Source organism: Anarrhichthys ocellatus, unplaced genomic scaffold, assembly GCF_004355925.1.
Source record: "Anarrhichthys ocellatus isolate YVR2014 unplaced genomic scaffold, GSC_Weel_1.0 scaffold3, whole genome shotgun sequence".
NCBI lineage: Eukaryota > Metazoa > Chordata > Actinopteri > Perciformes > Anarhichadidae > Anarrhichthys > Anarrhichthys ocellatus.
The window spans coordinates 5,352,722-5,369,843 of NW_022280033.1; the positions used below are offsets into that span (position 1 = coordinate 5,352,722).

General features: G+C 41.3%; 1 protein-coding gene across 1 annotated transcript; it reads right to left on the bottom strand.

Moving 5' to 3' along the window:
• Positions 1-1,447: 1,447 nt before the first annotated feature.
• olig3 (oligodendrocyte transcription factor 3) lies at positions 1,448-2,945 on the bottom strand. The gene has a single exon (XM_031840738.1). It carries the CDS (start codon positions 2,943-2,945, stop codon positions 2,073-2,075), a length of 873 nt encoding a protein of 290 aa, XP_031696598.1. The 3' UTR covers positions 1,448-2,072.
• Positions 2,946-17,122: the final 14,177 nt, after the last annotated feature.

The following is a 17,122-nucleotide window of genomic DNA, read 5'->3' on the forward strand; positions in this document are numbered from 1 at the left end:
ATTAACTCGCAAACCGCCAGCTTCCCTTGACAACATCCTCCTCAGTGTTGTGTGGTTAAAAGGCCATTGCAGCTACCCAGCTATTTACATCCCATCTGGCAGCCCGCGAGGGACAGACAGGCTCTACTCATTCCTAAAGACAAAAACGAAGAAGTGTAAAATGAACTCTTTCACTCTTTCTCAACTTAGCCACAGAACTTGTGTTTTCTTCCCTCCAAAATAAGTTACAAAAGGGCTTCATCGTCTCCTTTTCTTTTTCTCTCTTTCTTTATTTCTTTTTTTTTCATCCACACACACTCATTTGCATGCGCCGAGGCCGAGGAGGGGGTCTGAATGTATAATCTTCTTGCATTTAGTAGCCTGTAATCCCGACGCCTTTCTGTGATGTGATTTTCTCCTCTCGGTCCCCCATGAACAATTAACTTGTAATCTCCACAAACATACATTCTGTCGCTGCAGAGATGAGACGGTGAAACACCCAAGGGACCCGGCGGACAAACTGCTCTGCGCTCCCCGAGGCGGATCACTTTCTAGCTGCTACATGGAACAATTCAACTGGGCTCCATTAGGATGCAGCCAAGTCCCCTCATTTCATCCTCATTTCCCCTCTCTTCAGCATTTGCTCTAGCTGCTCGGAAATGTTAAATAAATGCAGCCCGACCATGACCGTGTTTTAACTCATCAGCTGGTGTTTTTGTGCACAGAGGAGAAATACAATTACAAGTTGACATATCAGATTTTTGTTTTAAAGTGTCTTGTGGTTGCAGGGAATCAACCTGTATAGCTTTCGGGCTTTCCGAGCTGTGTCCAAAATATTAATTTTAATAGACAGACAAACATCCCTAAAGTTCTGCTATTTCATTTATAGCCAGGAAAAAATATATTTTGGTTAAAGTAATTTAAAGGGTAAAAACAAGGGTAAATTTCGTCCACTCACTTGTAGTTTTCCTTTTTCATATTTTGTCGATAATCAACATATTTGACCGATTTCTTGTAAAATGATACTGTATTCTGCTAAATATATTTATCTTCGTTTATTTCACTTAACGTTCAGTAGAACTGTAGAGTTTGTGAAAGTTAACGCATCGTTACTTTTTTCAACAGAGGCCTTGCTGTAGTTTGAAATGTCACAAAAATATGTTCAATTGTTTTTACAACTGAATTTATTTGGGATAAACGTTTTTTATTTGAAAGTAAAAATATGTTTTGAGGCTTTGAGCTATCAATGTGCTTAAAAATAAGTAAATGAATAAGTTAAAATGTACCTGTACTAGACTTCCGGAAATGTAAATTATCGATAGGACAAATATTGTTAGTGAGTGTTTAAGAGTGACATATAAAAAAAAGAGGAGAAGACAGTGAGATATGATCCATAATTTCAGTTTTATTGAAATTTCATCCAGGGTCGCTGGGTGATAATAAATATTTCATCAATCATCAACAATGTACAAAAATAAAGACACAGGGTCTCTGGGCATAACAAATTCAGTTCAGCAAAAACAATCATGCTGTGATAATTACACCATCATGCAAAAAAAGAGAAGAAATAAAACAACAAATTGACATACAGTAAGCCACGAAATAAAAATAAATCTAAAGAATTTTAAAACAAATTTCCGCGGTGGCAGTCATTTTAGCCAAACACATGAATGTCATTATTTTCATTTACAACTCAAGTTTAAAATCCTTGGTACAAGGCACGGAGAGCATTCTTCGTTTTCACAAAATAACGCCTGATACAGAAAAAGGTCAAATGAAATCAACATGTCCATGCAGCCTCCTTCACCTTTCACATTGTGGCGTGAAACTAAAACGCAGTCAGACACGAGAGGATCGTGTCATCTTGTTGCATGACGCACAACTTTTTCTTTTTACCTTCAATTGGAAAATTCATCAGTCTTTGTAAGTCCTTGTTACAAGGAGGAAAATAACGGGTTTTTTTCTCATACGCCCAACAAGAAAACAGACTAAACAACAACATGCACAAGTGATGCCAACTCCACCCTCATGCCCTGAATTCTCTATTTACAAACATCGTTACATCTCTCAGTCTCCGCGTGTCTGTCAGACCATCATTTCATCAGGTCCTTGCCGTCCACTGTGAGTCTCGTGAGGCCGGCAGTGCTGATGGGGATGTGTGGAGGAGGGGGCATCTGGCAGATGGGGCAGGGACACGGCAGTCCGGCCCAATGCGGGAAGCCGGGGCCCAGCTGCATGGGCTGGGGCCCAACCGGGGTGCCCTTCATCAGGGCGTGGGGTGCTCGGATTGACGTGAGCCCCGGCAGCGTGGAGGACGTGGAAGTTGTCAGACCGCTCGCGAGGAGAGGGTGCACCGGGTGCACCTGGTGCGCGGCGGCGGCGGCGGCGGCGGCTGCAGCGGCGGGGCCCCCGGGGTGTCCACCTGCACCCGCGGCGTGTGCCACGGTGCCGCAGTGGAAAGCTGAGTTGTGCCCTCCGTAAATGTCCCCCACCAGCCGCTTCATCTCGTCCAAGGAGCTGTTGAGCATCAGAATGTAGTTCCTGGCGAGAAGGAGCGTGGCGATCTTAGACAACTTCCGCACCGAGGGCCCGTGCGCGTAGGGCATCACCTCGCGCAAGCCGTCCATGGCCAGGTTGAGGTCGTGCATGCGCTTCCGCTCCCGGCCGTTAATCTTGAGACGGAGGTGGTACATTTCCTCCTCGGTGACTTGTTTCTTAAGTTTGAACTTGTCTCTGCTGCTGCTGCTGCTGCTGCTGCTACTGCTGCTGCTTCCTACTGACTTGGGGTCTCCAGACCTCAAGAGATCGCTGGCGCTCAGCTTCTGGCGCAGCTCTGCGCTCTGCGTAGATGAGGAAACGGAGGAGCCAACGTGGTGATGATGGTGGTGCGGATGGTGGTCTCTGAGAGACATAACGTCCATGTCCGGGGAAGAGGCTCTGCTGCTCGGGCTGGAGTCTGAATTCATTTTATGGGTTCGCTTCCGAGGTTGTTGGGTAGGAGGTCGCTGCTGGCTTCCTCCCTCTCTCTCTTCCTCCCTCTCTCTCTCTCTTACTCCCTCTCTCTCTCTCACTTCTTCTCTCTCTCTCTCTTTTTACTCCCTCTCTCTTTCTGGAGCCTTCAGTCGCTCTGGTCACCTGATGTTGTCTGTATCCCTCCTGTCCCACGCTTCTGTCCCTCTTATCACATCGGTGTCCACTTTGCCTCTGCCGACTTGCTCTCTTTTTTTTCTCTCTCTCTCCCTCTCTCTCTCTCTCTCTCTCTCTCTCTCTCTCTCTCTCTCTCTCTCTCTCTCTCGCTCTCTCGCTCTCTGTGTGTCTCTGTGTGTCTCTGCTGCGGTGAAGAGGACACTAATAGAGGCTATTTATACACGCGGGGAAACAAAAGCAGCTTTCCTATTCATAATGCCTAGTTAGGAGGATGACGTGCCCGTTAGAAAGGGGGCGGTGTGCTTTGACTGTCCTAGTGACCGCGGTGCGCAACCATTCACTGCCATTGTCAGGACACCGTTGGGGGGCACAGTGAGCCTCTTCTTCTTCTCTTCTTTTTTTCTCCTCATCTTCTCTTTCTTATCTCCTCTCCTCTCGTGGAACAGCAAGTTGCTCTTCCTGGGACAAACTGGTCAGTTTTGAAAATTGCTTCTTTTATACCATTTTTTTGTAAAACTTATACATGTTGTTTGGAGAGCCTCCTGTACACTTTATATTTAAAAAGTGAAGCACTACATTGGTTTCGGACTGCCTTGTCTGCTGAGATTTTTTTCGAGCTGCGTAATGTGAATTTTACGCACAAAATCATTGTTATAACCTCGGGCAATATGTTTTTTTTTATTATCATTTCAAAGATTTTCACATGAAATTGTTAATGAACTGCACTATGAGGAGGAGGAGGAGAGACTGTGATCTGTTAAAAACAACTTCCAGTCTCTCACACAGTGCTCACTTTGAGTGTTTGTCGGACAGTCGGATCTTAAATTAAAGTGTCGGTTCGGCCGCTGGTTGCCTGAGGGAATGGGGAGGAATGGGAAGGGAAATTGCTTTCCCATTCAGCGGCTCCTGCGGCCGCAGGGGTGCGCGGCCTCCGCTGGGACAGAGGTAACATGCCCGCTCCGACAATCGGCACTCTGCTGGCCATATGGCAGCATGTGGGCCTCATGTCTGGTCCTTCATACGACTTCTCATCGCTTCATGTCTTACAGAAAGTTCATCCTTCATTTAATTTATTCATTATTATTCATATTTTATATGTCAGCCTATAACTTAAATTGTATCCCTATAAGGATTAAATATAGGCTAGCCTAAACAATTCCACACTAATTATTTTAAAATGTAGATGACACTCAAAATATGGAGAAAAAAAAACGTCTCACAATAGTCATATAATTTCAAGGATTTAAAGATACTTTACTTGACCCTCAAGGGGAAATTTGGGCTAAATACAAACCCTTCATTCACACTCATAAAAACAATCTAAAAATACAAAATAAGGACACATTTTATGTATTAAACATGAGAAACTGTCACAGAATAAATTGAAATCAGTCACCCTGCATTTTCACAATGCAACAAACCAATTTAGAACATTTATCGATCATAAAACTCATTTTATTGATTCATCAAGGAAACAGACAGATCTCAGAAGGCGCTTTTGTGTTCAAATATTGGGAGAATACATTAAATTGAGTCAGTATTGTCCATATTGAGCTGCTGAGAGCGCTCTCTCCACTCTGAAGAGTCTCCTCCAGATCTGTTTTGTGGAGGTGGAGTGGAGGAACGGGCCACCAAACAATAACATGTGGAAGTAACTGAAGCACTCTTCCTCTGACCAGCACCTCAGCATCCCTCCATCCATCCATCTGTCTATCCTTCCATCCATCCGTCTGCACACACACGCACGCACACACACACACAGCACTTCAAACTCGGATAATAAAGTCTGTCTCAAACTCTGCTCTCTGCTCCATACTTCGCCAATGAGATCCCCCTGGTAGAACAGTAAAAATGTGTATTCACGGCCTCATTGTTGGCCCAGCAAAAGAGCCCTTCTCATAAAGGTGCTGCCAATGCAAAGAAAAGCGCTGGTCGGCTTTGCTCTCTCTTGGTGGCATTTGAAAGTGTAAAGCTTTGAATACCAATTGCTTGAACTGAACATATGTGAATCCGCTGTAAGCCTACTAATCCTGTCCCCAAGTGTTTCTTTGTGTGCGGGGCAGCCTCGCACACCCAAGAGAAAGTGTTCCTAATCCGGCCAATGTGGAGAAATGTGTGAATGAGAGGGGCAGAGGAGAGTTCACAGAGGAGGTATGTGAACATGTGTGCGACAGGTATCAGTTTGTGCAGGAATACATCCCGTTGAATGAGTTTCTTTAGCTTTATTTATGTTTTTCTGGTGTGTTTTCTTTTTTTTTTTGAGTGTAAGTCCATCTGAGGCCCCTGGCTTCACACCACCAGGACACTGGTCTAAGTGGAGGCAGTTATTCACCGTTCCCCCACACTACTGTCGCAGCAGGTCGCCCCTAATGTGCTCTTTTCACCGCGTAAGCTCCTCGCTTTCCTTTTATTCCTCTGTTCGTATCTTTTTTTTTATCTCTTCCACTCTCTCCTCCTCTCACACTCTTTCTCGCGTACTGTCTCTTCTCTCCAGTTTCTACTTGCATCTTCTCTTCTCTCTTTTAATCTTTATCTCTTTCATAAGTGGCTCGCTGCCCTCTCACATCAGTTTCCTGGGCAGCAAAAGGACAGCTATAGTAAGTGGGTGAAACTTTTAGTCAAAACCGGGTTCACCTACACACAGTACCCATGGGAAGAAAACCACCCAATACAATAGGTAGTTTTGACTCAATTTGAATATTATGGTTGAAAACTGTTATAATAAAGCTTTTTTAAAACTTGCTACTGTTCCTGAATGCCGATTATATGTTTGAGTGTCGTGCACATCGTTTTGTACAACTAACTCAATTTGTGACAGTTTTATGGTACAACTTGAGCTTGTTGTGTCTAACATTGGATCAAAATAACATTATTGGTTTGGGTGAAGAGCATCTACACGTGTCTTTCTGTGCGAACACTGAAGAGTCAGAGTGAGCATTTATTGAGCGAGTCACCGTGTGACATGCGTGACCCGCCAAAAATCAAGTTTAGCTGGTTTCAACTTTTTGTTTTTGTTTTTATGTGCTCCAATGACGCGGTGAAGCGTCAACCAATCACATGTTTTTGTTTCACCCTTTTCAGTTTTATAAAAAAATGCTGTTTGCGAGTTCTCTGTGTTATTTAACGGCATCTCTACGCGAGCGCTTGATTAACACTTCAACGGCGACTCAGCGACTATGTAGCTTTCAGTAAAACAAACTACGCTAGCCTTTCATATTAGATACAATTATTTCAACAATATGAACATTAACACTCCCTCATGTGGCATAAAGGTGAACTGCAGATATACATTTTAAATAAAACACTGGAAGAAATTCAGCAAATTTAATTGTCGAGCAATTAAATCTCCTGTGACCTATACTTGTGGTCCTGACTCAGTCTTTGACGGGTATAGGTGACTAGCTGTCTTTGACTGGTATAAGTGACTATAGCTGGTGAACATAGCTGAGCATCTAGCAGCTAAAGAGCCAGATATTTCCCTCAGGAGTTGGTGGAGACCAAAAACAGAGCTAAAAGAGAGTGAATATTGGAGTTGGACAAACACAATTCCAAATGAATAACAATGTTGCTCCGTTTTCTAAATGTAATTTCTATCGCAGTCCATAAAACCTAAGTAACAGGATTTTAAAAAAGTATACACCCGTATATTAATGGTTTAACTACATCAGAGAAGTGAACCGACGTTCTCCAGAAGCAACCAATCTCCTCTCCGTCTCTCTCTCCTGGGTGGGCCACTAGACCCCCTCTAACAAGCTCAGGGCAGTAAACAGTCAATGGAGGCGTCCCTCCAGCAGTACGTGAAGACAGTAGGCGGCTGTCTCGCCATCACTCAGAGGGAGACACAAGGTCAAGGTGGCAGCTCAAAGGTGTCAAGGTTGCTCTTAAAGTAAATTATTATTTGTTGCATTTACGAATATTTTGGAAATGGTTGTAAAATCTTGAGGAAATAGTTAGTTTCAGTTACTGTTTTTGATTGTCTTTGGCAATTAGTAGCCATTAAAATACTATTCTAAAAAGTACTGTTCTTAGTGTTCTGAAAATGATTTAATATCAGCACCTTGTTTCTGTTTTAGTAATCCCATTGGATTTGATTACGTTAGCAATTTGTCTTCATCATATTTGTGTAATCTCACTGAAAAATCCAGACGCCTTCTAAATAACCAGTTCAGTCTTTCATGTACTTCATTTGTCATCTTTTCTGTTTGAAATTGTGCTCAGCTGGCCTTGTGAGTTGTTGTTACATCAAGATGTCAACGCTACATCTTGTTTTGATTTTGGGAATATGTCATGTTGTCGAATTGAAATACAAATAGTTACACCTCACAAATCTGTTCCCTTCTCAGTTATGAGAAACGTTCTGTTCCAGCTTCAAAAAAAGCTTGAGGCAAAGCTTTACCTGAATCAACCCAGTGGTCTAAAAGCCAAGAATGTGTCATGTTGCCTTGCCCTAAAGTGGAGAGGAATTACATCCTAACTAATGTTCCAGCAGTGCAAATACAAACACCTCTAAATTACCTGCCTATAAATCATATGACAGGCGGTGAGACATGTTTCCATCTGTTTTTGCATTCAACATATTGCAGGGTGTTTTAAAGACAATATAGAATAGATACTGTATATATATATATATATATATAGTGGATGGAGGAAACACGCCTGACTATCAGAAGTTATGACTGCTGCTTAAGTACAATTAATAATATTAATAAAATGTCTTCAAAAAAATTATGACTTTAAATGACATTGTCAGCATTTTAAAGATGGTCTCACTAACTTATTAATTAAAAAAAAATGGGGCCATCATTATTATAACTGAGGAACAAATAGCAGCAGAGAAGCAGAAAAACCAAAACATTTACATATGACGAGTTGAGGAGACATAAAATGCTTATTATTTGTTCTAATATTTGTTTACTCATCACTTTATTGTTTTTGTATTGTATACAACCATTATATTATAAGTACTTTATTTCTGTTAATTTTTTCTGTATGTATGTAACTATATTATGGAATAAAGTCAATAACTCCCAGGTCAGAAATATGCATATATTAAGCATTTTTCTATTGTTGTCTATTGTTCTGTAAGTTCTTCAGGATGACAAACTCCTGAGGGACTTCAAAGGGACTTATCTGTTTAGCTCTGAAGAGATTGATTTAATGTATATCGTCAAACGGAACAGCAAAAACTTTGCTTGTTTGCCTGCACCGTGTTTCTTTGTTTGTTTTGTTGGACATAAATTACTTTGTCTGAAAGGTCCAGTCGGAATATTTGAGCTCTCTGTGGATGGAAGTTCATGTTGTTTATTTTAAGATTGTATAAAATATTAATATGAAGCTTTTTTTCTAATCAGGTCTGCAGCATATTATGCCGAATGCATGTGTAAGCGTTGATCTGTACTCCTTTCATTTTGCCCGTCAAAGATGTCTTCAAACACAGTTTGAAGTTTCACAAAAAGAGATTTCACAAAGGTTGAAGCATTCTATCCGCAGATGGAAGACAGCAACACGAGCACTGAGATCTAAGAGTGAAACCCGAAAGTACCTCTGAGATTCATTTATTTTCAATTAAAGCAGTAAAAAGTAAGAAGATGTACTGCACCTCTCAGAAATGTTTGGGTAACTTTTAAAAGACTTATTTTTCCTTCCTTGGGTGAGTTCTGTTTAAAAGAGAATATCAATAAGATTTCTGTCTTTCTCATTCTTTTTGTTTTGTGAAAAGTAACCAAACTTCAAATTAGAGCAAGCCTTTAATTAAGGAGATGATCAAACAATTAAAAGCTCGTTAATTACAGACCTCACAACCATCTCCACCAACATGAATATTGAGTTCCTAATTAATATTTGTGGGGCTGTTTTGTTCTTGGAAGACATTGGCGTTAATTAGGCAAAAACAAGTCAAATTAACATTTCCGTAATGAAGAAACATACCTTCATGTTCTTATTGCGTTCTGTTTGAACATGCTCTGATACAAATGTGGTGTCTCAAAGCTTTCTGAAGCATGTTGATGATGAGTTTTATCAAACAGAAACAAGTTTTCTGTCTTGTTTTGTCTCTTCATCTGGATGCGCTGCTCGAGGTGTGTATTTCTTAAATGTCTCTTTTGAAAAGATAAATATTTTGTTTTTAGTTCAGTTTTGAATATTGCAATATGCAAGAGCTCTTAAATCCAGATTCAACGTCAGATCTTACCTCCCTGATCTCACAGAAATGTGAAAACTTGTTAAGAGGTTGGGGTCATTTTACGTAAACCAGTAAGATCACGTTGGATTTTACACATTAACGCCACTTAAAAGTCTCTCATCAGTTAACATTATTTTCCCTTTTAATGGAGTGCAATGTTTCAAAAACGGAGGTACGCTTCTTCATAGTCTGAAGGAGAGTATGACATGAGAAGATGGACACCACTCTTACCCGTAAATATGACGCCATGAGCAGAAGTTGGTTCGCTTAGTTTAGCTTAGCACAAAGACCGAAACCAAAGGAAATCGCGGGCTGGTATCTTGTTTGTTTAATCTGTACAAAAACTGAAAGTGTAAAAACATTTTTTTTTTTACTGTTTTACAGGAGGCTATGTGTCGGCCATGACTAGTAACTTCCTGGATTCTCCACTGGTTGCCTGGCAACTGCTCAGAGCCTCGAAATAGTTTCTAAACCTAAACGCTGTAAAAACGGCTTATTGTCGTTTTTACAATTTCTTTTGTCGTTTATATGCGAATTGAACATACAAGATATAACGTGTAGATCAGTGAGCTTTAGAGACAGATTTTGTTGTCGTTGGACAGAGCCAGGCGAGCTGCTTCCCTCTGTTTCCAGTCTTTATGCTAAGCTAAGCTAACCAGCTGATCGCTGTAGCTTTATCACACTAAACGGACAGATTTGAGAGTGGGTATCATTATTTTCCCAGAATGTCAAACTATTCCTTTAACATTTATAATCAGCATCTCCAGTATCATCCTCACCTCAGTCATCAGTCACCCTCCTCCTCCTCATTGGACTCACTCAGACACAAGCAGACAAAGACACACACACACACACAGCTACACACACCACCAGCACTTAACTAGCCTCCAGCCCGACCCACCAGCTTTTGCAACAAGGTTCTCCTTTTAACTGTCCCTTTCAGCGCGGGACAATCGGACACCTCCCATCGCCTCCTTTCAGGCTGCAGCTCCAGCCTCGCCCCCCTCTCCTCCCCATGCTGCTCCCTGTGTCACTTTGAGTCCGCTTCGCCCCCTCGCAATGGGTGCACATGACCAGAAAATGAAGCAGGGGTCTCTGCAAGCGGAGAATGAAAGCGAGTATGTTTGTGTGCGTTTTAGAGAAAGAGAGAGAGAGAAGGAGAGAGATTAACATGTAGGATTTAGGATGGTGTGATGGGGTGAGGGTGTGTGAGCGGGGTTACATGTAGAGAGGAAAGTTGAGATCAGGTCTGGCCGTGTTGTGCATGTGTGTGTGTGTGTGTGTGTGTGTGTGTGTGTGTGTGTGTCCATGTGTCCATCCATCTCAATCAATAACAAGATCATCACACACAGGGTGGTAACCATGCACACATTCACAAATACATACAGTGCTCTCAGGCAAAAAAAAAAATGTATGTAGGACTGCAGCCACACCATTAGGAAAAACACACACACACACACACACACACACACACTCCATTAGAGGAGTGTTGCAGCCTGCAGGGTGTGCGGCCTGCTTACTGTTAGAGAGATTATCACATCATTAACTGCTAATGAAAAACCAATTCAGGCAGCTCTCCTCCTGCGCTCTGTGCTCGCTCTCCCTCGCTCCGATTTTCTCACCGTTCATTTGCTTCCGTCTCTCAGGTTGTCCACAACCAACTGTCCTAAGAAACGCCGTATATGTTGGGTAGCCATAATGAGAATGCATGATTGCATATTAAGTACAAACATAATTAAACATCTATAATTTTCAAAAAAGCGCCCATGCCTTAATTTTACTACGTTGATCATTTCTGTACACGCGACATCTATTGCATGTCTTCAGTTTTTCCCTTTTAAAGTTTTTTCCGGGGGAAGTTCTACCTTATTTGAATCAGGGGTCAGAGGTCAGAGGGTGTCGGATTCTTTATAGATTGCAAAGTCTCTTGTGCCAAATTTGTGGTTTTGTGATATTGGGTTTTATAAATGAAATGAAATTGATTTGACTATTAAATCAAATGTGTAAAAAGTATCTTTGCTCTGCTTTTCTTTGGTACCATTGCAGCATGTGTCATACTTTCTAAAATCAGTTTTTCAGGGGGTGACCTTGTGTTTCAATATGTTCATAGGTCAACATTTCTCTCACTCAAGGTTCACCAAGAAATCACCAGCAGGCCTGGTGCAGAGACAACAGTAGTTACTGTTAAGTCAGATTGTTCATTGCGCAGGTCATCAAAGCTGAAACCAGACCTCGTTTTCTGGGGCCTGGAGGATGAATCGTCGACGAAATGAATCGTCTGCATATTTTAATGCTCTGAGAGAAACTTTATGGCGTGAGAGAGGAAGAGGCAGAGAAACAACTTCATCAAACGCATCATCTGTCCTGTGACGCTGTGCCTTGTGACACCAGTTTGAGCCTGTGTACAGCAGCTTTATATTTATGTGTCTGCTCATGCACACTTTTCTGTACGTGTTTGAAGGCATGTGTGGCATGTGTATGTGTGTTTTGACTGCACGCAGCAATAATAAAAACCACACCAGCACAGGCCACATTTTTCAAGTTAGTTTGACGCATTTAAAATGCTAATAACCAGTTTATTATGTGCTACATCAAATGCAAATGCTCTGTTTTACTGCCGTGAAGTTGGGCCGACGTTAGTATTTGCATATCTTATGTCTGTCTCCTTAGCATGCATGGAGGAACCGGATAGCGGGCAGACTCTCAATAAATAACATTAACAGGCGCATTAGATAAACAAGCTCCAATGATGCTGCTATTAGGGAATGCAGAGCCATAGCCCGTTTAAATGAAGGTGTTTGACACAGCAGCATATGGTGTGCAAATTCCCCCAAATCAGCCTAACGCCAATGTTATCTGGAAGTGTCAGGGAGAGCAGACGGATTGAAAAAACATCGCTTTAACGGCAGACGCTTTACGATGTTGAGAAAATGCTGCGGAGGAATTTGCCTCTTTAAGACCAACTGGCGACTGGTGTTCCTCCAGTGTGTGTGTGTGTGTGTGTGTGTGTGTGTGTGTGTGTGTGTGTGTGTGTGAATGAGGAAGACAGCAGTTAAGAAACTCTAATTGTAAATGAGAAACTTTGTCTGGTTTAATGTTTGGTTCACTTTAATTTTAATCACCTTCAGGCTCTATTCAGAAACCCACTAAGATGTGAAGTAAACATTCCATAAAGAAAGTTAATATTTTCTCATTAAAGCATCTCTGACTGTCAAAACAGCAATTCATTATGGATATGAGATGGGACATGATGACACTTTAAGGTGGTCGGTTTTGTTTATTATGGTGACCGTGTGATGTGGCATGTTGACAGGTGTTTTCTGATGTGTTTTACACACTTTGTTAACATACAGTTGAAGGTTATAACTCTACTACAACTCACTCATATTTGAGACGCATTAGACGCTAGAGGGTTATTTTGAAATTTGAGTTCATGACAGCAGCAACAAAATAGGCCTTATTTCATAATCTGGAAAAAATATTTCTAGATTCAGAGGACGGTCCTAAAAGCTATGAGGGTAACTTATGTCTTAAAGCTAAAATATGTAATTTATCTTTTGGTGTTTTATGATGTTAGGTCGCAAAGTCAGCTCAGTAAATAGCTTTCTATGGTGCACCTGCAAATGGTTTAGCATACATACACTAATAATACAGGTTGGTAACAATGCAATACTAGCGTCAAGGGACCAGTCTAATGTAGACCACATTCTTGGCCCATGAAAAATACAGAGAAGACATAGAATAAACATTATTTTTATCTGTATAAATGTTTTTGTGTTTAACATGCATGTGATTAAGAAAAAGTATGGTGTGTATAAAGTATAATATGGATATGTACATATACTTTCTTTCCCTTTTCCGTGCTTTCTCTCGTAAGATAACACCAATATAGTTTGTTTTATCATCCAAGCATATACTATTTTTTTTGTTGAGCTGTTGGCCTGAAGAAAAGTTTATTTCACAACAAAAAAAGAAGTTTTGATCATATATATCCTGTAAAATATCTAATCCAGAATCAAAAATCAGACACAGGTTTATTACAAAGTGTATTCTTTACATACAGTACAAGGAATCTTTCTTATAGATGGTTGAGCTGTTGTCCCGAGGCAAGAGAAGAGGGAATTCCTGCACATCCTCGTTTACTTGTGATAAACTTTATTTGGACACACGTTTCTGTCTTTAGACCGTCATCAGGTAAAGCAGTTGTATTTCTAAATAAAGTTCACTACATGCAAGCGATTTTTGTAGGTATTTTGGTGCATAACGGTTACAACAAATATAAGTAAGTAAGTAGGAGAAAATAAATACAAATAGTACGGCAAAAGTCAAGAATCATAAATATGAAATGTACAGTAAAAATATGTAAAACAAATGTTTTAAAATGAAAAGAGCTGTACAGTGTTTAAAACTACGGAATGTTGAAGATATTGACTAGAAAATGTGTATTTGTTCACATTTTGAAGAAAATGTGCAATGTGTGAAAATAATGTCACAGATATCATGGACACACAGCTAACCGTGAGAGTGGCAAGTGGATGTTTGTTTTTGCAGCATTTCTTTGGCTTTGAAAATTGAATCAAAGAATAAATCATCAACAAAATGCACAACTTAAGCCCAGCTTTTGGTCACAAACTTATGTTTGCATAGAATTAACCTGACAGCTGGATGGGAAACAATCCTATTTCCTCTTTTTTTAAGAGTTGTGGTATAAATATGTAATTATAACTGCATTAGGAGGGTCTCGCTTTAACCCAACAAACTCCTCTCTCTTCTCTTCAGACCTCCCCTCTCCTTTGTCAAAAGGCCACTTGTGATGAGATGCCAGCATTCACTTGTTCCTCCATTTGTACGCACTGTAAACCCGGGCACTCCGGATGAGTGTCAGCTACATACCACAAACAAATGCTGAAGTGTAGATGCTAATGCTCTCTTTTTGTCGTTCTCTCCTTCCTTCTTCCAGCCTGCCCAATAATCTCTCCTCCTCCTCCTCTCTCCCTGCTCCTAATCCGCTCCACAGCCGTGAAAACTCTCCATGAGAGAGAGATGACCCGTTCTAATGGGTGGAGGCAACCACCCACACTCACAGACGCGGAGGGTCCACACACACACACACACACACACACACACACACACACACACCAGACCTCGCTATGCTCGCTTGGCTTAGTCTAGATAGACAGAATAAGACGCACTGAGCTGGGAACACGCTACATGATTCAAACCCCCATTACAACCCATTTCAAGGTTGTGGAGAATCTGCCCTGCATTGTCGGCATGGACAGTGAAAACACTTGTCTGGTGCTGAAACAGTTAGTTGATTAATTGATTCGTCAATTGACAGATCAGTTGTTAAATTCTCTGATTCCAGCTTCTAAAATGCGAGGATTTGCTGTTTTTCTCTGATTCACATCATACACATTGAACGTCTTTGAATTTTGCACAGAAAACATGACATTTGAATATTTATTTTCGATTATTTCCTGACATATTACAGATGGAAAATTATTGACAGATTGATCTGTAATAAGAGTAATTGTTGCAACTCTAGTGTGTAAGAGTTTACATCTCTTTATTCTTTATTTGTTATGGCATATGAGAACGCTTTTGAATGTTTTTAATAGAAAAGAAACCCATCTACATGTCTAGAAATGGATAATCTGTTCAATGCCACAGCTTTACTTACATATGCAAATGCATTCAAATGTATCAGGTTTCTGATTCCTACAGATTATTGAAGTCACAAAGAGTAAACAAAGACCAGCAGATCTCCAAAACACCACAGTGTATCAGAGCAGCTGTTTTGGTGAGCTGAGTGTGTGCAGGTGTTGAGCTCTCAGTGGGATCGTTCAGCCATTTTCCTGCTGGTTCCCGTACACTTGTTTATTCGACTGCTTAAAGGACCATGCAGCTGGTTTTAAATGTTGAGTTCAGATTGCATATGTTTCATCCCTAGTCGATAGTCAGACTATGAACGCTTTGACTTGAAACTTACTTGAGAAAGATGGTCCATCATAGTAAAATTGTGTCCCCTTTTATTTTTGGTCACATGGTCATGCAGCTACAGGATGCTTCAGTAGCTCAGATTTGAACATTTGTGATGCAAGTGATCCCTAAATTCACAGCATCCTTTTCCAGAATGAACCAGATTTGCTGGTTCTTTGTATAAAAGGTTAATTTACTGAGAGCAAAGCTTGTGATTGTGCTTCTTTTTCAGTATGTGACTCTTTTGCTCAGACCGTCCTTAAATGTACAAAAAACAAGTATGAAAAATGTAACGTTGACTAAATATTCACTGTGATAAATTAGCACAAGCAAGTTTTAGGTCTCTGCAAACTGATTTTCACATTGCACCAAAATAAAAGGAACTGCGACTAAAAAGTAGGAAATCAATCTTAAAAAAATAAACATTCAATTTAAAAATATGAGCCTACAGCGACCACTGTGGCCACATGTTGTAATTACAAGACTCAAAGTAAGTAAGGTAGCTAACGTTCGTCCTCAAACGAATAAGAAGTCCTTTTCAAGCATCGAATACATAACTTCAAACAATGTAGATTATTGAACAGATTTTGTTCATATAAAACGATGATTCAGATAATACATTTATTACAGAGATGTTAAAAGAACGCACAAGTCGTACATTTAATCTCTCTCTGTGCATATTTAGCCTTGTTCTGCAGCAGCGTTTACGTTAATCTGGCGGCATTTAATTCTTCAGACTTGCTTATTCAGACATGAAACCGACGAGTTAAATTGCCGTCAGATAAACGTCACGAGGTCTATGCCTGAAAGGGACAACAATCCTCTCAGTGTAGTCAATTTAGACTGGTCTTTAATTGCTTATAAATTAGGATTTACACAATTAATGTGCTGTTTTCTCATTAATAACTTATGTAGGCTCAGTGTTTAATGGTATGTTGCTTTACGACGGAGCGTAAATGATGAAAGTCCCACCAAAAATACACAACAATTTGTTTTTGTTGGACAAATATACGAGGGAGCATCTACCCTGCATGCCCTGACACACCCTGCAACCAACACGTTCCATCTCATGCACACACACACACACACACACACACGCATACAATACCCCTGCTAGTAAGCGACAGCCAGGCTAGCCACATCGCCATGCAGTATCACTCTAGACCAGCTCATCTGGTCCTGCTTCAACAGATGGCCCGACTGGTCCCTGGACAGGCCTGCAAGGTGGAGGGAGGGGAGTGTTGGAGGATGGGGGAGTTAAAGGGGGACGGAGGGAGGTTGCGGGGGGTTCGCAACCCCTTAGGAGGAATGGTGGGGGTGGGGGAGGGAGGGAGGGAGGGTGGGAGGAGACATATGTCCACAGTCCTGGCCCCTGCCGATGGACTGTCTCTGCTGGCTGCCTGGCTGCCTGGCTCGCTGTCTGTCTCACACACACACACACACACGCACACACACACACACACACACACACACACACACATTTAAACCTAATCCTAACTGTAACCAAAAAAACGAATCTTAACCCTCAGTTTACGTTGTGGGGACCAGCTCTTTCGAAGACGAGTCCTGATAATGTGACTGAATCCCCACAATGTGAGTAATATAAGTTGCACACACAGATACACAAATTTACTCCACTAAGCCTGGCAGATCGCTGCAGCACAGCTCCTCTCCATCTGCACCTAAAAGACCCACGCGCCCGGACAATGAGGTGACCATGTCTCTGCCCGAGCCGAAGCAGAGGGATGGAGAGAGAGAGGGAGAGAGGGGAGAGAGGAGAGAGGAGAGAGGAGAGGGAGGGGACGAGGGAGGGACACATTAACAAGCTATAAT